Source organism: Oncorhynchus clarkii, chromosome 19, assembly GCF_045791955.1.
Source record: "Oncorhynchus clarkii lewisi isolate Uvic-CL-2024 chromosome 19, UVic_Ocla_1.0, whole genome shotgun sequence".
Taxonomy (NCBI): domain Eukaryota; kingdom Metazoa; phylum Chordata; class Actinopteri; order Salmoniformes; family Salmonidae; genus Oncorhynchus; species Oncorhynchus clarkii.
In genome coordinates this window covers 21,997,941-22,018,771 of record NC_092165.1, presented here as the reverse complement: position 1 = coordinate 22,018,771, position 20,831 = coordinate 21,997,941, and the positions used below count along the sequence as shown (strand labels likewise).

At 39.6% G+C, this 20,831-nt stretch overlaps 1 protein-coding gene across 1 annotated transcript; it reads right to left on the bottom strand.

Annotated features, from left to right (window-relative positions):
• Positions 1-2,752: 2,752 nt before the first annotated feature.
• LOC139374929 (guanylate cyclase soluble subunit alpha-1-like) lies at positions 2,753-19,795 on the bottom strand. The gene is made up of 8 exons (XM_071116174.1): positions 19,324-19,795; positions 19,010-19,071; positions 18,528-18,622; positions 17,498-18,288; positions 14,620-15,105; positions 12,589-12,732; positions 4,904-5,058; positions 2,753-3,699 (listed from the first exon to the last, which is right to left on the bottom strand). The coding sequence occupies exons 1-8, from the start codon at positions 19,564-19,566 to the stop codon at positions 3,504-3,506; spliced, it is 2,172 nt and encodes a 723-aa protein (XP_070972275.1). The 5' UTR covers positions 19,567-19,795; the 3' UTR covers positions 2,753-3,503.
• Between the last annotated feature and the right edge of the window lie 1,036 nt (positions 19,796-20,831).

Here is a 20,831-nt window from a genome sequence, read left to right as displayed (position 1 = left end):
TTTTTGTAATCTGTGATAGTCTGTAGACCCTGCCACATACAGTTGAAGTCCGAAGTTTACATACACCTTAGCCAAATACATTTAAACTCAGTTTTTCACAATTCCTGACATTTAATCCTAGTAAAAAGTCCCTGTCTTAGGTCAGTTAGGATCACCCCTTTATTTTAAGAATGTGAAATGTCCGATTAATAGTAGAGAGAATGATATATTTAAGCTTTTATTTATTTAATCACATTTCCAGTGGGTCAGAAATGTACATATACTAATTGAGTGTTTGGTAGCATTGCCTTTAAATTGTTCAACTTGGGTCAAACATTTTGGGTAGAAACAAGCTTCCAACAATGAGTTGAATTTTGTCCCATTCCTCCTGACAGAGCTGGTGTAACTGAGTCAGGTTTGTAGGCCTCCTTGCTCGCACACGCTTTTTCAGTTCTGCCCACAAATTATCTATAGGATTGAGGTCAGGGCTTTTTGATGGCCACTCCAATACCTGGACTTTGTTGTCCTTAAGCCATTTTGCCACAACTTTGGAAGTATGCTTGGGGTCATTATCCATTTGGAGACCCATTTACGACCAAGCTTTAACTTCCTGACTGATGTCTAGAGATGTCTGATGTCTGTTGCTTCAATATATCCACATAACTTTCCTTTCTCATGATGCCATCAATTTTGTGAAGTGCACCAGTCCCTCCTGCAGCAAAGCAGCCCCACAACATGATGCTGCCACCCCCGTGCTTCACTGTTGGGATGGTGTTCTTCAGCTTGCAAGCTTCCCCCTTTTTATTTTTTTATTTGTTTGACACTTTTTTGGTTCCTACATGATTCCATATGTGTTATTTCATAGTTTTGATGTCTTTACCATTATTCTACAATGTAGAAAATAGTAAAAACATAGAAAAACCCTTGAATGAGTAGGTGTGTCCAAACTTTTGACTGGTACTGTATATGTTATATATTTTGGGCTCCCGAGTGGGGGCCCATCTCAGTGCTAGAGGCGTCACTACAGTCCCTGGTTCGAATCCAGACTATCACATCCGGCCGTGATTGGGAGTCCCATAGGGCGGCACACAATTGGCCCAGCGTCGTCTGGGTTTGGTCGTGGTAGGCCGTCATTGTAAATAAGAATTTGTTCTTAACGGACTTGCCTAGTTCAATAAATATTTGTCTAATAAATATTTGTCTAAATATTTGTCTAAAGGTTCAATAAATATTTGTCTAGTGTTTAGATATAAGTCTATACTTATCATGTCACATGTCCTCTTTGAAGCAAACATTTGATCAAATGTCCACTAATAAAAGCATTTATTACTGTTTTTAGATCGATTGTAGATCTCTTAAGATGTTCCAAAAAGGACAAAGAAAGAACACAATCGCCGTCGTTTAGTCAAAGCTGCTGTGCTGTTGCACTGGTTTTGACTCACAGGTCAACTTGGATGGGCCTTGTATTTTCAGTACACTGCACAAAGCTAGTGCACTATATAGGTAATCGGGTGCTGTTAGGGACGGAATCAGTGTTTCTGTTGCTTTTTTAAAAAAATATTGAGGGGTGGACAAGTTTTACCTCCTGTTTACTGATCCATGTTTTGTGTGCAGTTGTGCAGCCTATAATGACCGAGGGCTACATGATTGTAATAATAGAACATAACAAAATAAATGTTGTTTTCTTCCTTACCTGACCCCATTCCACTTTCCTAATTGCATCTGATCTCCTCCTTTAGGCCTACCATCACATCTGTCACAATCAAGTCGGTGTCTGAAATGGCATTCTGTTCTCTATGTATTGTAGTGCACAACTTTTGACCAGGGTCACTAGTGGCCGGTAGCCTGGCAGGTAGCCTAGCAGTTAGGAGCATTTGGCCAGTAACTGAAAGGTCTCTGGTTCGAATCCCTGAGCTGGCAAGGTGGAAAAATCTGCTGTTCTGCCCTTAAGGAAGGCAGCTAACCCCCAACAACAACTGGTCACTGTCAATTAAGTCAGATAATTAATTGCACCCACCTGGTATCCCAGATCTATATCAGTCCCTGATTAGAGGGGTTAGAATGAAAAAACTGGCTTTGAGGTCCAGAGGGAATAGAGTGCAATTTTGGACATAATTTCCTTTGTGTGAAAATACAAAACAAACTTTGAGCAAATGTTTGATCCTCACATTGTTGCAGTGTAATATCAAACTACAGGTAACTGCCAAAATAATGAAAACACTTGAGTAAATAAGGGATACAAAGTATATTGAAAGCAGCTGCTTCCACACAAGTGTGGTTCCTGAGTTAGTTAAGCAGTTAACATCCCATTACGCTTAAGATCATGTATAAAAATGCTGGGCAGGCCATTATTTTGGCTACCATGGCAATGCCACATAGGATGACAATGCCTCCATTCACAGGGTAGGACTAGTCACTGAATGGTTTGATGAGCATGAAAACTATGTAAACCATATGCTCAGTCACCGGATCTCAACCCAATTGAACACTTAAGGGAGATTCTGGAGCGGCGCCTGAGACAACGTTTTCCACCACCTTCAACAAAACATCAAATGATCAAATGTATCATGAAAGAATGGTGTTGCATCCCTCCGATAGTTTTCAGACACTTATATAATCCATGCCAAGGTGCACTGACGATATTCTGGCTCGTGGTGGCCCAACGCCCTATTAAGGCATTTTATGTTAGTGTTTCAATTATTTGGGCAGTTACCTGTTCTATAACTATGCTCGCAGGAAAACTGAAAATATATTCCAAGTAGTAGAACAAAACTGTTAATCACAATATTTATTGTCGCTTGGACAATACAAAACTAATCACAGTAATAAATATTAATTGGAATGGAAGCACATTCATTGTGTTCTAGCATTGCCGTGACATTAGTTAATGTGTAATTCTCTTTAAACGGATAGTTCAACCAAATTCCAAAATGACATATTGGTTTCCTTGGCACTTAGCCTGTATGCAGTCTAAGGACAAGATGAGGCGAAAAATGCAGGGATATTGACTTGCATTTGGAGACCAGTTAATCCAAATTAAAGCATGGATTGCTTTCTTAATTTGTCCATAGACTGCTTATAGGGTAAGGAAACCAATATGTAATTTTGTAATTTGGGTGACTATCCCAATGTGTGATTAATACCTGTATGTATTTACATGGTAGTTACATAGGCAGTTGTAGTATAATTACAGTTTTAAGAAATTACGTGAATCTGGTGAGGTGAATAAACCAGTGAAAGCATACAAAATGTACATCTAGCGATTTTGTAAGAGAATAATCAACATTTCTACATCCCCTAAATAAATCTACAGCAACGGGTGCTAGCTGTATTTAGACCTGGATACAAATATTTGTTTTCTTTCAAATACTCTACTCGATTGAGCTTGCATGGCACGATGGAACCAATGGAATATTGCTAAAAGTGCAAACTCTGCCAATTTGGCGCTCCAGGCAGGCTCAATCAAACGCTCAAAGATTTCAAATATTAATTGAACCCAGGTGTGGCTGTGTCTCATCATCTATCTATGTTTTCTCAACCATGAAGTTTGTATTGCTGTAGCATGGTTCAGCAGTCTCACAGTCACTTGTGGTTTTGCCCGACCATTGATCAAAATCCTCCAAGAAGTAACAAACACCAGGAATATCCGGCGGAAAGTTTGGCGGAAGATCCTGTCTGGTCCGGGGAATGAAGACGAACTCTGGACAATCTTTCAGCAATCTGGAAACCCAAAAGAACAAATGAACCATTATGAATGTAAATATAACGTTTTAGTGTGTGCTGCAGATAGAAATGGGGGCTATGGGGCTCTCTATTCAATCAACATTGGATCCTGTTTCCTGTGCAAGGCCACATAAACTATTTATCTTGTACTGTGAGAACGTGTGTATGAATGTATTGTATAACACAGTTGCTGTCTGAAACCAAAAAGCAACTCAACTGGATAGGAAGTTATACACGTTCTCTTGAAACACACGAACAATGTTGTTTTGCCTTTCTTACAAAAAAATATACAGTAACATATCAACCAATTACACTGTAATTACACTAGTTACACGAATTACACTATAACATCTTGTTACAGATTACTTTAGTAACTGCATTATAATAATAAAGAGCACCGCAGTTAATATGTAACAATGTTGTTAATGTAGTAATTACAGTGTTATTACACAGGTGCAAGAAGGACTTTATGGAAGTGCTACCAAATACACAGGTAATGTTTGGACACACTTTTTAGAGGCCCCAATGCCAGGGCTATTCTATTACAGTTCGAGAGAACAACCATACACCTTCTGGTTTTCATTCTTTCCTTTCAATCGGGGACAGATTCAGACTTGGGAATGCAGGTGGGTGAACTTTCTGGCCAATCAAGTGTTTTGTGAAACTGTTTTCAACTGTGTCCATAAAAAGAGACCACACTGAACATCCAATAATGTTTGTAGTAAAGACCTTGGCTTTAGTGACTATGACAAATGTTGGGCAGCCAAATTAGGGTCAAATTCTATGACCAAATAGTACAGATTCAGGCAAGACCTGTAGACAACATAGGGTTTAATGGTCTATCTTCTGATGAATGCCAGTGCATCTTTTATTATCACAGTGAGTCAGGTAGTTTGTCATTTGAAGAGCACCACACAAAACATAATTTACTGTGTGACTTTTGTGATATACAGTGTGATTCAAATGAATGAGACATTAAAATAATACATTATAAATACATACATGCTAATGACAAGTCCAATGATGCATTATAACCACATCATAATGATACATGTGATCATCAATGCAAAGTGTAAACACAAGACTTTTCAAAATATAATATTTTTTTAAATGTAAAACATTAGCTAGTGTCTGAGCTTAGGGAGATCTGGCAGTGAAATTGACTATAAAATATTTTGGAATTGCAGAAGTTTTAAGTCACCTGTGGGTTGTGGGGCTAACGTTGATTCTTCCAGGTACGCTACAGGACTCAAACTTATTTGCCAATGTGACGTTGTTGCCAAATAGACAGTAGCGCGGCATCATCACGCCAACAACACCGGCCAGAACTGAGCCAGTGTGCAGGCCAATTCGCATCTGTAAATAAAAATATATAATTTGTGCTGAGGGGAAAAACTACAACATCAAAGCTTCATTGATTATATTAAGTTTTCCTTTGAAGTGACAGCTATAAGGTGAAATCAACTAAAATCCAATATAAATATTTGTATATTCGAAAAGTAAGATTTCCAAGACAATTAAGTCATTGCAACTCATATCTTTTCGGGAAATCACATTTTGACCGTAGTAAATATAATTGAAATGTAATTTGTGATAATAATTCAAGAACATTTCCCTTGCTGTGATGCTTTATGTGAAATAACCTTATCCACATGTCCTACTTCTGAATGGATTATTTTGCCAAATTATTATATAGATTTATTGATTGAATTTATATAGCAATTTTCCAGATGCTCAAAGCGCTTTCATAGTAGGGAGGAAACTCACCTCATCCACCACCATGTGGCACCCACTTTGGTCATGCAAGGCAACCATTTGTGCCGGAAGGCTCAGCACACATCAGAAAGCATGGTGTAGAGGTGAGGGGTGACATATGCCAATTAGGAATGACAGGGATGATTAGGTGGCCATGATGGAAATGGGGTCAGGACACCCCTACTCTTACGAGTGAAATTGTAATGACCGTAGAGTCAAGATATCCGTTTAACATCCTCTCCGAAGGAGTAGGGCAGTCCCATGATAGACAGCAGAGAGCGTTGGATTGCAGCATTATATGTGTGTGTTCTGTGTGTGTGTTCTGTATGTGTGTTCGAGAAGCAGCGCCTTCTTGACCACCCAGGGCACAAAGTTGTGTTTTAGAAGTTACCTGAATGTGATTTAGGCCTGCTTTTTGGAGCATGCTAACCAAAGGGGTATACAAAGTAGAGGTCGACCGATTATGATTTTTCAATGCTGATACCGATTATTGGAGGACCAAAAAAGGCCGATACCGATTAATCGGACAATTTTTTTATTTATTTGTAAAAATGATAATTACAACAATACTGAATGAACACTTATTTTAACTTAATATAATACACCAATAAAATCAATTTAGCCTCAAATAAATAATTAAACATATTCAATATGGTTTAAATAATGCAAAAACAAAGTGTTGGAGAAGAAAGTAAAAGTGCCATATGTGCCATGTAAGAAAGCTAACGTTTAAGTTCCTTGCTCAGAACATGAGAACATATGAAAGCTGGTGGTTCCTTTTAATATGAGTCTTCAATATTCCCAGGTAAGAAGTTTTAGGTTGTAGTTATTATAGGAATTATAGGACTATTTCTCTCTATACCATTTGTATTTCATTCATCTTTGACTATTGGATGTTCTTATAGGCACTTTAGTATTTATTGCCAGTGTAACAGTATAGCTTCCGTCCCTCTCCTCACCCCTACCTGGGTTCGAACCAGGAACACATCGACAACAGCCACCCTTGAAGCATCGTTACACATCGCTTCACAAAAGCCGCGGTCCTTGCAGAGCAAGCGGAACAACTACTTCAAGGTCTCAACTACAACTACTTCAAGCGAGTGACGCTTGAAACGCTATTGGCGCGCACCACGCTAACTAGCTAGCCATTTCACGTCGGTTACACCAGCCTAATCTCGGGAGTTGATAGGCTTGAAGTCATAAACAGCAGAACTGCTGGCAAAACGCACGAAAGTGCTGTTTGAATGAATGCTTACGAGCCTGCTGGTGCCTACCATCGCTCAGTTAGACTACTCTATCAAATCATAGACTTAGTTATAACATAACACACAGAAATACTGGCAACTGCTGGCAAAACGCACAAAAGTGCTGTTTGAATGAATGCTTACGAGCCTGCTGGTGCCTACCATCGCTCAGTCAGACTACTCTATCAAATCATAGACTTAGTTATAACATAATAACACACAGAAATACAAGCCTTAGGTCATTAATATAGTCAAATCTGGAAACTATCATTTCGAAAACAAGATGTTTATTCTTTCAGTGAAATACGGAACCGTTCCGTATTTTATCTAACGGATGGCATCCATAAGTCTAAATATTCCTGTTACATTGCACAACCTTTAATGTTATGTCATAATTACGTAAAATTCTGGCAAATTAGGCGGCCCAAACTGTTGCATATACACTGACTCTGCGTGCAACGAACGCAAGAGAAGTTACACAATTTCACCTGGTTAATATTGCCTGCTAACCTGGATTTCTTTTAGCTAAATATGCAGGTTTAAAAATATATACTTGTGTGTATTGATTTTAAGAAAGGCATTGATGTTTATGTTTAGGTACACATTGGAGCAACGATACGCACCGCATTGATTATATGCAATGCAGGACACGCTAGATAAACTAGTAATATCATCAACCATGTGTAGTTAACTAGTGATTATGATTGATTGATTGCTTTTTATAAGATAAGTTTAATGCTAGCTAGCAACTTACCTTGGCTTACTGCATTCGCTTAACAGGCAGGCTCCTCGTGGAGTGCAATGTAATCAGGTGGTTAGAGCGTTGGACTAGTTAACTGTAAGGTTGCAAGATTGAATCCCCCGAGCTGACAAGGTAAAAATCTGTCATTCTGCCCCTGAACGAGGCAGTTAACCCATCGTTCCTAGGCTGTCATTGAAAATAAGAATGTGTTCTTAACTGACTTGCCTAGTTAAATAAAGATTAAATAAAGGTGTAAAAAAAAATATTAAAAAAATAATTAAAAAATTGGCCAAATCGGAGTCCAAAATTACCGATTTGCGATTGTTATGAAAACTTGAAATCGGCCCTGATTAATCGGCCATTCCGATTAATCGGTCGTCCTCTAATACAAAGCAGGATCTATGAGTTAGCCAGCTACTTTGGATAAACAACCAGAAATAACTATTGATTTTCTAGTTCATTAGGAAAGCTAAACTTCTCCTAAAGAGCGGGCTAACTCCTTGATCCTGCTTTGTAGTGTACCCCTTGTTTTGTGATCAATGACGCTAATGATTAACTGTAGCAAAGTGAACGAATCCAATTCATGGATCACTGACTCTTTGGGTCCATAATCTGTGTTTTTATCCCCAATTTCGTGGTATCCAATTGGTAGTTACAGTCTTGTCTCATCGAAACACTGTACACTGCAATGGGACAAGGACATCCCTGCCGGCCAAACCCTCCCCTAACCCAGACAACGCTGGGCCAATTGTGCTCCGCCCCATGGGTCTCCCTGTCAGAGCCAGCTGCAACAGAGCCTGGACTCAAACCCAGAATCTCTAGTGGCCTTAGACCACTGCCCCACTTGGGGGGCTGGGAAGTAATCTTATACAATGTGTGACTATATCGCGATCAATTGATCTAATAAATTTCTGAAAAAGAGAATATGTATAATTAAATTGAGAGTTTATATAAACATATTTGGTAGCGGAAGAACCTTTGGGGAAATCGAGTCTAGAGTTCCACATGCATTATTATTATTATTATAATTAACTTCTTGCTCCTACTTGAGACGCAGATGCATTTTGAAAATGCTTTTCGGCGAAAGCATGAGAAGCTATTATCTGATAGCATGCAACACCTCAAAATGCCTGAATGCGACGTAAACAAAGACTTTGCTTATCCGGCGCTACACAAAACGCAGAAATAAAATATAAAACATTCATTACCTTTGACGAGCTTCTTTCTTGGCACTCCTATATGCCCCATAAACATCACTATTGGGTCTTTTTTTCGTTTAAATCGGTCCATATATACCCAAAATAGCTTTCTATGGAAGCTGTGTCATTCAGAAAAAAACATTGTTTTTAAACGCTGCGTCATTTTTTTAAATTAAAAAAGTCGACGATAAACTTTCACAAAACACTTCGAAATACTTTTGTAATCCAACTTTAGGTATTAGTAAACGTTTACTAATACCTATCAAAATGATTACAGGGCGATGTATATTCAATAGCTCCTCGTCTTCAAATCAATGGCTGCCAATGTGTACATTCAAAACATCCTGGTGGAGACCGGAAGAAATTGAATCCAGTTAGTTGGATTTACCAAGAAAAAAGTCTCTTGAAAATGACAATGGCGACATCGTGTGGAATCTGTAGGAATTGCATGCAGATCCATAATTCATTTTGTGCCCTTTTAACAACCCATGAAAGTGACGCATGGAAATTATTTTTAGCTTTCAGAGAGCAGTTTTTCTTGCGTTTTTTGATGAAACACACAATCTGTTATAGTCACAGCCGTGATTTAACCAGTTTTAGAAACTTCAGAGTGTTTTCTATCCACACATACTAATCATATGCATATACTATATTCCTGGCATGAGTAGCAGGACGCTGAAAAGTTGCGCGATTTTTAACAGAATGTTCGAAAAAGGAAGGGGTAGACTTAACAGGTTTTAAATAGCCTACCTAAAAGATGTAATGAGTTCTGTCAAGGTCTGTCAAGTTAAACAAAATAATAAAATCAATTATAAAAGCTGGTGGTGTATTTAATATACAGTGCCTTGTGAAAGTATTCGGCCCCCTTGAACTTTGCGACCTTTTGCCACATTTCAGGCTTCAAACATAAAGATATAAAACTGTATTTTTTTTGTCAAGAATCAACAACAAGTGGGACACAATCATGAAGTGGAACGACATTTATTGGATATTTCAAACTTTTTTAACAAATCAAAAACTGAAAAATTGGGCGTGCAAAATTATTCAGCCCCCTTAAGTTAATACTTTGTAGCGCCACCTTTTGCTGCGATTACAGCTGTAAGTCGCTTGGGGTATGTCTCTATCAGTTTTGCACATCGAGAGACTGAAAGTTTTTCCCATTCCTCCTTGCAAAACAGCTCGAGCTCAGTGAGGTTGGATGGAGAGCATTTGTGAACAGCAGTTTTCAGTTCTTTCCACAGATTCTCGATTGGATTCAGGTCTGGACTTTGACTTGGCCATTCTAACACCTGGATATGTTTATTTTTGAACCATTCCATTGTAGATTTTGCTTTATGTTTTGGATCATTGTCTTGTTGGAAGACAAATCTCCGTCCCAGTCTCAGGTCTTTTGCAGACTCCATCAGGTTTTCTTCCAGAATGGTCCTGTATTTGGCTCCATCCATCTTCCAATCAATTTTAACCATCTTCCCTGTCCCTGCTGAAGAAAAGCAGGCCCAAACCATGATGCTGCCACCACCATGTTTGACAGTGGGGATGGTGTGTTCAGGGTGATGAGCTGTGTTGCTTTTACGCCATACATAACGTTTTGCATTGTTGCCAAAAAGTTCAATTTTGGTTTCATCTGACCAGAGCACCTTCTTCCACATGTTTGGTGTGTCTCCCAGGTGGCTTGTGGCAAACTTTAAACAACACTTTTTATGGATATCTTTAACCTGTTGGATCTCTAGGGGCGCTATTTCATTTTTGGATAAAAAACGTTCCCGTTTTAAGCGCGATATTTTGTCACGAAAAGATGCTTGACTATGCATATTCTTGACAGTTTTTGAAAGAAAACACTCTGAAGTTTCAGAATCTGTGCCCCAGAACTCATTCTACAGGCGAAACCAAGATGAAACTTCAAACAGGAAATGAGCAGAATTTCTGAAGCTCTGTTTTCTAATGTCTCCTTATATGGCTGTGAATGCGACAGGAATAAGCTTAGACCTTCTGCCGTTTCCCCAAGATGTCGGCAGCATTGTGATGCATTTGTAGGCATATCATTGGAAGATTGACCATAAGAGACTACATTTTCCAAGTGTCCGCCTGGTGTCCTGCGTCGAAATTGGTTTTTTTCCATTTGATTGAGAGGAGAAACCATGCTTCCACGAACGATATATCATCGAAGAGATATGTGAAAAACACCTTGAGGATTGATTCTAAACCACGTTTGCCATGTTTTCAGTCGATATTATGGAGTTCATTTGGAAAAAAGTTCGCGTTTTGAGGACTGAATTTTCAGGGTTTTTTTGTAGCCAAATGTGATGTACAAAACGGAGCTATTTCTAATACACAAAGAATCTTTTTGGAAAAAACTGAGCATTTGCTACCTAACTGAGAGTCTCCTCATTGAAAACATCCGAAGTTCTTCAAAGGTAAATTATTTTATTTTAAGGATTTTATGTTTTTGTTGAAATGTTGCGTGCTGGATGCTAACGCTAATGCTAACGCTAAATGCTACGCTAGCTAGCTACTTTTACAGAAATGATTGTTTTCCTATGGTTGAGAAGCATATTTTGAAAATCTGAGATGACAGTGTTGTTTACAAAAGGCTAAGCTTGAGAGATGGCATATTTATTTCATTTCATTTGCGATTTTCATGAATAGTTAACGTTGCGTTATGGTAATGAGCTTGAGGCTGTAGTCACGATACCGGATCCGGGTTTGGGAGATCAGAGAGGTTAAGAAATGGCTTTCTTCTTGCCACTCTTCCATAAAGGCCAGATTTGTGCAATATACGACTGATTGTTGTCCTATGGACAGAGTCTCCCACCTCAGCTGTAGATCTCTGCAGTTCATCCAGAGTGATCATGGGCCTCTTGGCTGCATCTCTGATCAGTCTTCTCCTTGTATGAGCTGAAAGTTTAGAGGGACGGCCAGGTCTTGGTAGATTTGCAGTGGTCTGATACTCCTTCCATTTCAATATTATCGCTTGCACAGTGCTCCTTGGGATGTTTAAAGCTTGGGAAATCTTTTTGTATCCAAATCCGGCTTTAAACTTCTTCACAACAGTATCTCGGACCTGCTCGGTGTGTTCCTTGTTCTTCATGATGCTCTCTGCGCTTTTGACGGACCTCTGAGACTATCACAGTGCAGGTGCATTTATACGGAGACTTGATTACACACAGGTGGATTGTATTTATCATCATTAGTCATTTAGGTCAACATTGGATCATTCAGAGATCCTCACTGAACTTCTGGAGAGAGTTTGCTGCACTGAAAGTAAAGGGGCTGAATAATTTTGCACACCCAATTTTTCAGTTTTTGATTTGTTAAAAAAGTTTGAAATATCCAATAAATGTCGTTCCACTTCATGATTGTGTCCCACTTGTTGATTCTTCACAAAAAAATACAGTTTTATATCTTTATGTTTGAAGCCTGAAATGTGGCAAAAGGTCGCAAAGTTCAAGGGGGTCGAATACTTTTGCAAGGCTATCTCAATAAACAATAACTAATCAAATGTGAAAAGGGGGACCCTAGGGGAAATTGTTGGAAACCCTTATTGTATTGTGTACATTGTATCCATTACCTCTATTTCTCCTGTTTCAGAACCATTACCATTCTTCAGCCCCATGTACATCTCTGTCTGTGTGTGTGAAGAAAATTACTCTGAGGTCGCCTCATTCCCCTCTTAATGGGGCAGGTGCTAGCGTGTCATAGATCAGCCCAAATGGAGAGTTGCTCTCTTTGAGATGAAAATATTGTCATTCTTGATATAAATAAAAACCAGCTACCAGGGAACAATTTTGTCTACATTTTGAGCAAATGGCATAACAGTAGAAAAGCCTGAAAATCTGTTTTGTGTACAAAACTGTCCAGGCAACTTCCTGTGCTACTCAGTGCCGTTCTGAAAGGGGCTTTCCATTGATGGTTTCACACTGTGAAGAAGGTAAGCCGTAACACTCACCTTGATTGGCTCGCCAGTGGGCGTCCTGACCTCATCGGACAGCTCCATCATCTTCAGCGCCATGAGGGCAATCTGCACTGCGTGAGTCTCGCTCTCCTTGTGCAAGCCACCAGCCACACAGTACGCATCACCGATAGTCTCCACCTAGATACAGTAGAATATAATAGTTTAATATCCCATAGGCAAACTACATGACATACAGTTGACTTCATCACAAGACTTGTATAATATCTTGTTTAATTCTATTAAACTTTTTTTTATTTAAGACCTGCCCCCATGGTCTACAGACCCTGTTCTTAATTTATACATTGACTGTATAGAGAGAGAATAATAGTTGTATGGTGTATGCATAGTACTTTATGTTGAAGGATTGTTTTTTTTTGCCCTTTTAATTCCTTGATTTGTGCGTTAAACCATTCCAATTCATAACCTCCTAATGAGAAGCACAAGTAATGGAAAACACGTCAAATCAAGTGAGCAAAAACTACTGTACCTATTTTAATTTGTCACACAGTCTTCCCCTACGGGTAGAGATGTTGACACATTCGAACACAAACACATTAAAACAATCAACAGGGCCAATTTAATCAGTGTGAATTAGCATCAAAATAGTTATTCTGGGAGGTGTTTTACTCTGGAGCAGGAGAGCACTCGACAGTTGTGTGGTAGTGGTTGAGGTGAACAAAGTCGAATGTCCCAAATGGCATTCTATACAGTGTTTGTAGTGCAATATAAAGGGACTAGAGTGCCATTTGGAAAGCAGACAAAATCTATTTTTGGATCGGGAGTGGAAACAGAGGTCCTAAAGGAACCTCTGACTTCCCAGTACTTTACGAAAGATCTGTCAGACATGCTGCTCTCCTCTGTTATACTTCAGTGACACACTGATTACATTAACCAAACTCCCCGCAGATTACAAGACAGTTGGCTGAGAGCAAGCAAGTTTGGCCATGAGACAAGTACAGTCTGTTCTTTAAGAAATAATAAACCCAAATAAAATGGTGGAATTGTGTCATTTTTGTCCAATACTTGTGGAATCTATGAGAGAACGCAACGAAAATAACTTTTCTACCATGAATTTAAAGTACTTTTGTGCCTAAATCACAGAAGAAGAAACAACCATGATCTTTCCCCTTTTTGGAGCCTGTGCATCTGTTTTATATGGATCCTACTCTTATTTTGGAGTAGACCTTTTAATTATTGATGACTTAAGAATACACAACTATTATTCTCTCTAAATTTCTTTGGTCAAGACATAACTGTTGAGTATTGTCTATATTAATACATTGATGAATTATTGCTAAATTATGCAAAAGCATGAGGTAGACAAGCCTCCACTCTCAAATGATTCATATCAGTAAACACGTTCTTATGAAACGCTTTCGAAGAGCAACATGAAGCATTTCTTACCTTAAGACCTCCATGGCTAATTCAATTCAAATGAAGCTGTATTCATGATGGGATCAACATAATATGGGAATGCCAGCAAGGGTCTGTAGTCAACAACATAAATTGTTGTTCTAAAAATAAACGGTTGATATTAACATAAGATTATATAGAGGGCCTTATTCATTCAATCCAAAACCGGTAACAGGGGTTGTGGAATAAGACTATAGCAACATTTGGGCACATTTGGAGTCCATTTCTCAATAATGTAAATTTTAGCTGTATAAAAAACCTAATCTTGCTTTCTTACACTGTAAGGCCATTTTTGCTGTTCCATTTTAACTGCTGTTAGACTGAGTAATTATATTATAACCTGGTACTTTCTGGTACTTAATTGGTAGGAATTCCACACACTACATTGTACCAAATGGTGGGTGGTGCATAGTGTTTCAATTCATTCAATCTATCCCCATAAACAAATGTATTCTGTGGTTATTATTATGAATTTAATTTCACCTTCATCATTCCAAGTAATTACCAGGCACTTTGTAAAATAAAGCATAACCACAATGTTTAGTTGTATCCGGTAAATCTGATTTTGATTGAGAAGTTCCCTGAGTTTCCTTGGGCCTTGCTGTAACACACCTTGTATACATCCAGCTCCCCGCAGTGGTGGTCAAAGCGTGTGTACAGCTCATTGAGCATGGTGACCACCTGCATAGGCGTGCATCGTGAGCACACAGCCGTGAAGCCTACGATGTCCGAGAACAGCATGGTGACATGCTCAAATTCCCTGGCATCCACCGTGTGGCCTTGCCAAAGTTCCTGGGCCACAGTCCCCGGGAAAATGGTGAAAAGCAGATCCACTGTCCTCTTCTTCTCTTCCTCCAGGGCGAGGTGAGCGTGCTCCAGGGCCGCCTTGGCCTTGCCTAGGCGCTTCTTCAAGCCATCCTGGGCCTTGGCCTGCTCGCCCACCAGGACCACGTCGCGCAGGGCGTTGTGGATGGGGATGTCAGACAGGTAGAGGCCACGGCCAGTCAGCTCCTCCAGCTTGTCTACGCACGGCGAGCCCAGGAAGAGGATGACATTGGACTCTGAGATGCAGATCATCTGGCCTTTCAGGTCCATGAGCTAGAAGAGAGGGTAACAAGACATGAGATAAATGGCTTTGTCCGGGTACTCCATGCTAATTGGTACATACACAGTCATGTCCAAAATTATTGGCACACTTGATAAAGATTAGCAAAAAAGACTGTATAAAATAAATTATACAAATAGTGAGCTACATTGTATTCTCAAATACAATTGTTCAGAGAAAGAGATTTTGTTTAACAAGTCATTAAAAAATATATATGGGCACCCCTTGTTTTCAAAACTCCACCACCCTCCCCTTGCAAGGATAACGGCACGGAGCTTTTATCTAAAATGTTTTATGAGACTGGAGAACACACTGGGAGGGATCTTAGACCATTCCTCCATACAGAATCTTTCCAGATCCTTTATATCCTTCATCTGCTCTTATGGACTGATATATTCAATTCAATGCCCTCTTCAATTCAAACCACAGGTTTTCAATGGGGTTCAAGTATGGAGACTGAGATGGCCATTGCAAAATGTTGATTTTGTGGTCAGTTAACCATTTCTTTGTGGATTTTGATGTGTGCTAAGTGGTTATTTTCCTGCTGGAAGATCCACTTGCGGCCAAGTTTCAGCCTCCTGGCAGAGGCAACCAGGTTTTTGGTCAAAATGTCCTGATACTTGGTAAAGTTAACAAGGGCCCAAGGACCAATGGAAGAAAAATAGCTTTGCTAACCAGTATTGGCAATTGAATTGGAACCAGTGCTATGGTCAGATGACATGAAAATAGAGCTATTGAGACTCACACCAGTGGTGGGTTTAGCATCAAAAGAACGAATCATTTGTAGAAAATAACCTCATACCTACTGTAAAATATTGTGGTGGATCTTTGATGTTATGGGGATATTTTGCTTCCACTAGTTCTGGGGCCATTGTCAAAGTCAATGGCATCATGAACTACCAAGTACCAGGACATTTTAGCCAAAAACCTGGTTGCCGCTGCCAGGAGGCAGAGGACTGTTAAGAATACAAGATCAAGTGGATCTTCCAGCAAGACAATAATCTCTAGCAGCACATCAAAATCCCAAAATCAACAGCCTGATCAACTCTATGCAAAGGACATGTGTCGCGCTGCATGAGGCGAATGGTCACACCTAATTCATTTATTTCTGTTGACAGATTTTCTTTGTAGTTCTACGAATGGTCTGACTCACTGGAAGAAATAAGAGACTTTGATGGGTGAACTGATTTGACATAGTGCCTCCAATTCAACCTGGTCTCAGAGCATTTCATATTATTCTGAACGTAAATCCAAGACACATATGTTATGTTTGGTATGGTATATATTCAGTTGTTGATGTCCATCAGCCATTTTGTATGACATGTTATGAATACAATTCATATTATATGTTACGAATTTGCAAATGTCCTTTTTGTTAAGAATTTGCAAAATGTCCTATATGTTACGAATTTGCAAAACGTATGACATGTTACGAATTCTAGCTAGGTGGCTAACATTTGCTGGCTGGCTAACATTAACTAGGCTAGGGGTTAGGGGTTAAGGTTAGAGTTAAGTTTAGGAGTTAGGTTAAAGGGTTAAGGTTAGGGTTAGCTATAATAATTATGGTTAGAGAAATGGTTAGATAAAAGGGTTACGGTTAGGGTTAGGGGATGTGTTAGCTAACATAGTAGTTGCAAAGTAGCTAAAATTAGTACCTAGTTGAAAAGTTGCTAATTAGCCAATGTTGTCTGTAATTAGATTTGAACTTGCAACCTTTGGGATGCTAGATGTTTGCGTTATACGCCTACCCATCCACCCTGACCAACCTCCCTACTTTTGTTTATGCCTTAAGTAACCATCCGACTTATGTAACCATACCAAACGTACCATATCATATTAATTTTAGTGTCCCGGATTTAGATTTACTATGTTACGTCTAGTCTATGAGACCCGGCTGTCCAATTCCATCCTGGGCTTATATTGTTCTCTACCTCAGGGGGAGCATTCCGCTAATTAGCACATACTAATTAACAACGTGGCATTTTGCCTTTCTGAAGGGCTATTTTTAACATCAAACCTGCATTAGACAACCTTCAATACCTTGTTAGGCATTCGTCTCAACTCCAAAGGGTCATATCCAGCAGACCTGAGTTCAAATGGTTTTGCAAATCAAAGACTTTGAGTGTTTGCTTGAGTCAAAAAAAGTGGATGTTTCAAGGGATACAGTATTTTCCACCTAACTTTGCACTGAAAAGCAATAGTGGGACCTCCACTCAGGCGTCTTTCTATGGCTGCTATGTTAGGTTAGCTTGAGCCTGCCTGGACTGCCGAATAGGTGGGTTTGCACTTGGTTCCATTGAACCAGGCGAGCTCAATGAAGCATCACTCAAGACTTCAAATACTATTTGAACCCAGGTCTGATATCCAGTCAAAATAGGGTCATACCCTCCCTGTGTCATCGGCCATGGAGCCCCCTTGGTGCTTTATCCGAATGATGAACTGTGTGTTCAGCATAGTCAAGATGCCTTGGAAGGTGCACCTGATCTGGGGTGTGACGATGGCAAAGTTCTCCTGGAAGGCAGCGGGCCGCCTCAGGCCATCCTTCCGGCTAAGCCTCTTCCGGAGGCCGTCCCCGATTTGCAACAGGCACAGGTCCTGATCCAGAAAGAGGTGGAAAGGGAAGGTGGAGGAGAAGAGCGAGGTGGGCATGGTCCCAACCGACGTGGCCCTCATGGGACTGGGGCTCAGGCTCTTGGCATCCTTCACCACCACCGAGTAGAGCAGGCTGGGCTGCCGGGGCCCAGCTTGGAACTGCAAGGGGCCTACGCTCTCCTTGGTGCCTCCTTGAAGGTCCATCTCCATCTCCATGTCCATGAACACCTCCACGGTGGTGTCGTAGAGCAGGCGGGCAGCCGCCTTGATGACCCCAGGGAAGAAGAACTCCGTGGTCTGCCCGGGGTTGAAGTAGTAGACGGTGTGCAGACCCAGATCCTTGTCCAGGCACAGCACCGACGCTGATTCGTTGTTTACATTATCTGTTATTCTGTCTAGGTTGGCTTGCAGAGCGGCTGGTTCTGGCGGGTTTGGGACGATGCCCTGTTTCAACAGGACATTGAAGCTGTTCAGGAAGTCACTGAGGGCTCCCCCCACCACCCGCAGAATATGGCTGTCCTCGTCGAAGCACGTTTGGAACAGCTCCTCGCCAAGGGAGACTTTCAAAGCGTCCATGTGAATGCCTGGTCGTAAAAGGAGAGCAAATGTAATATAATAGAATAACATGATGTAAATAAAAATACAATACAATACTGTTGATACGAATAGAAAACAATAGAATATAATATTTGTATTGTCCACACAAGGTACAAATGTGTCTTGTTTCACAGAGGCATGAATATAACAGATGTTAACAACACCCACAACGGAATAAAAGCAACTCATGTTCAGTGTTGTTTGAATTTGATCAGCTTCACAATACCTGTTTTGAGAGAATAATTCTTCATGATCTCCAGTAAATGCTCTGGTCGATCAAAGGTCCTATCTTGACAGATGTCTGCATAACACACGGAAGGGCTGTGGATAGAAATGACATCAGTGTTATATTAGTAAGCACTGCACTCACCACATGAATGAATGGGTTTAGATATCCTATTCCATGAAATCCCATGTAATGTTATGAAAAACTGTTTCTTAACCAAAGGTTTGACAATTTTTCCTATTCCTTGTATTCTCTTCAAAGCCATCTTGCTGATTGACCATATACAGGTCGTTATGCATGGAGCATCCATGCATGGCACGCAGTCAATAGGTATTCAATAAGAATAATAGCTGACCGCATTCAATTGAACATAACTGAACATAGTCATTTCTTATAATCATGACCTTTGACAATAATTAAATATCAGGGCAGAATAGTTTAAATCGTTAATTTCGCCAGCATTTATTGGACTTAGTTCTTACCATTTCTTGTCTAACGTATGCTGTTTCATCATTTGCAGAAAGGCAGTATGCAGTCTTTGAAACTGGAAAACAACAAGTCCAGAAGTTTATTGACAATATATGTGTATAAGAAATCTTATAGTTTGGCCCATTGCAATCACATTAACACAACAGCAAACAAATCATTTGGTTCGAGATTAGTTCCGATAGGTTAATGTACATGTTCCATGGTATGAACTGCTCTCTTCTGAGACGACACTCAACAACAGTGCACAACAGTCAATTCTGATTCTATTTTTGAGAAATGTATTTATTGTAGCACAATCTCAATTTACCTCGGGACATGCTAACTTGCGGATGCTCTCCCCTAATGAATGAAGATTGACTCTAGTCTTGCTTGTCTTCCTTTGAGGTAGCACCTCCGATACATGTCCATACACATCCTTGGAAATTGCCAGTACATCCCCGGTATGGTCACTTGTACGTTCCTCAAAGTCTCCGGGTTCGTCCACACGACCAATACCGGCGAATGGACATTCTCCAGAGATTTTCAGGTCTTTCAATTTTGTGCAAAACATTCTTAGTGGTTTATCCTCTTCTCTTTGTTACATGCAAATGTCTACATTTTGGACACGCAAACTCCTGCCTCAGTTAGAAATTCCATTCCCACATCATGGCATTCACAAGGGAGCGAGAAGAAAAAATAGATTATTTTATGCGCATCCTCTCGTCTGGACAACTGTCTTTCTCCACTTCGTATGTTATAAATGATCCGCACCTACGCCAGCAACCACACACAATATTCATAGGAAATTACATGGCAAAACATGAGTGAAATACTATTACCACAAACCAATGAAAACCGACAGAAGAGTCCACCTGGCCAATCGATGCGCGAGTAGGTTGAGCTCTTAAAAAATGTATCAGTATGCAATACCTTGTAGGCTGCTACTACGGTATAAATCAATAACTAATTCACCATTTGTCACATAAACATCAAACTAGATATGATTTATTCTATAAATGTCTAGTATACTTTTACAACCTTTGCCTTGAATAGAAATTCCAGTTTTGATTTGACAGAAATACATAACATCTCAAAAATTGCATTTACAGATGAAGAAATCTAATTCAGTGATTGTCTGAGAAAAAAGTTAAAATATGCATTTATTTGCAATAACTTTAAAGAAATGTTAATTTCAAGTGCAATTTGCTCTATCTGAAGTTAGACAAGGTTTACAATCTTAAATTGTATACCAAATCACTGTTTGCATTTTTAGTGCAGCAGTTACACATTTAAAGTAGTTACAAGGTACAACAGTAATTTATTTAAACGTCTCTAATTTAACAGAAAAGAGGCCCCTTCCAATCATTTTCTATTTTGCCTTTGTTGAAGTCCTTCTTTGTCATCCCCAGACAAGCTGAATGGTGCCATCTCTGGCACTCAGAGCATTCTATCTGCAGTGTTAAAAACATAAAACAGGGTTATGTTTATTTACATGCAAATTACAGTTCTGGAATACCCAAATTCTGTTACATGCTTTTGCAATAAGGAACATTTTCAAAATGAATTGGATTTTTGTTCAATTGCTCAATGGACTTTAAATGACATGCATTTGACCACAACCCTGACAGAAGCACACATAACTGTGGTGTTAATCATCGTTGAGTATTCAGGCAATATAAATAATATCGTAATAAAGGCATACATTTTCAAAAAATTGATGCGTTGATAAAAAATAAACATGCCAGAGGATCTACCCATTGGACGTAGGCTCGGCTGGGAGTTTATCATCGTTGGAATTGTATATTCTGCTTTACCACTAAAATCATAAAAAACACT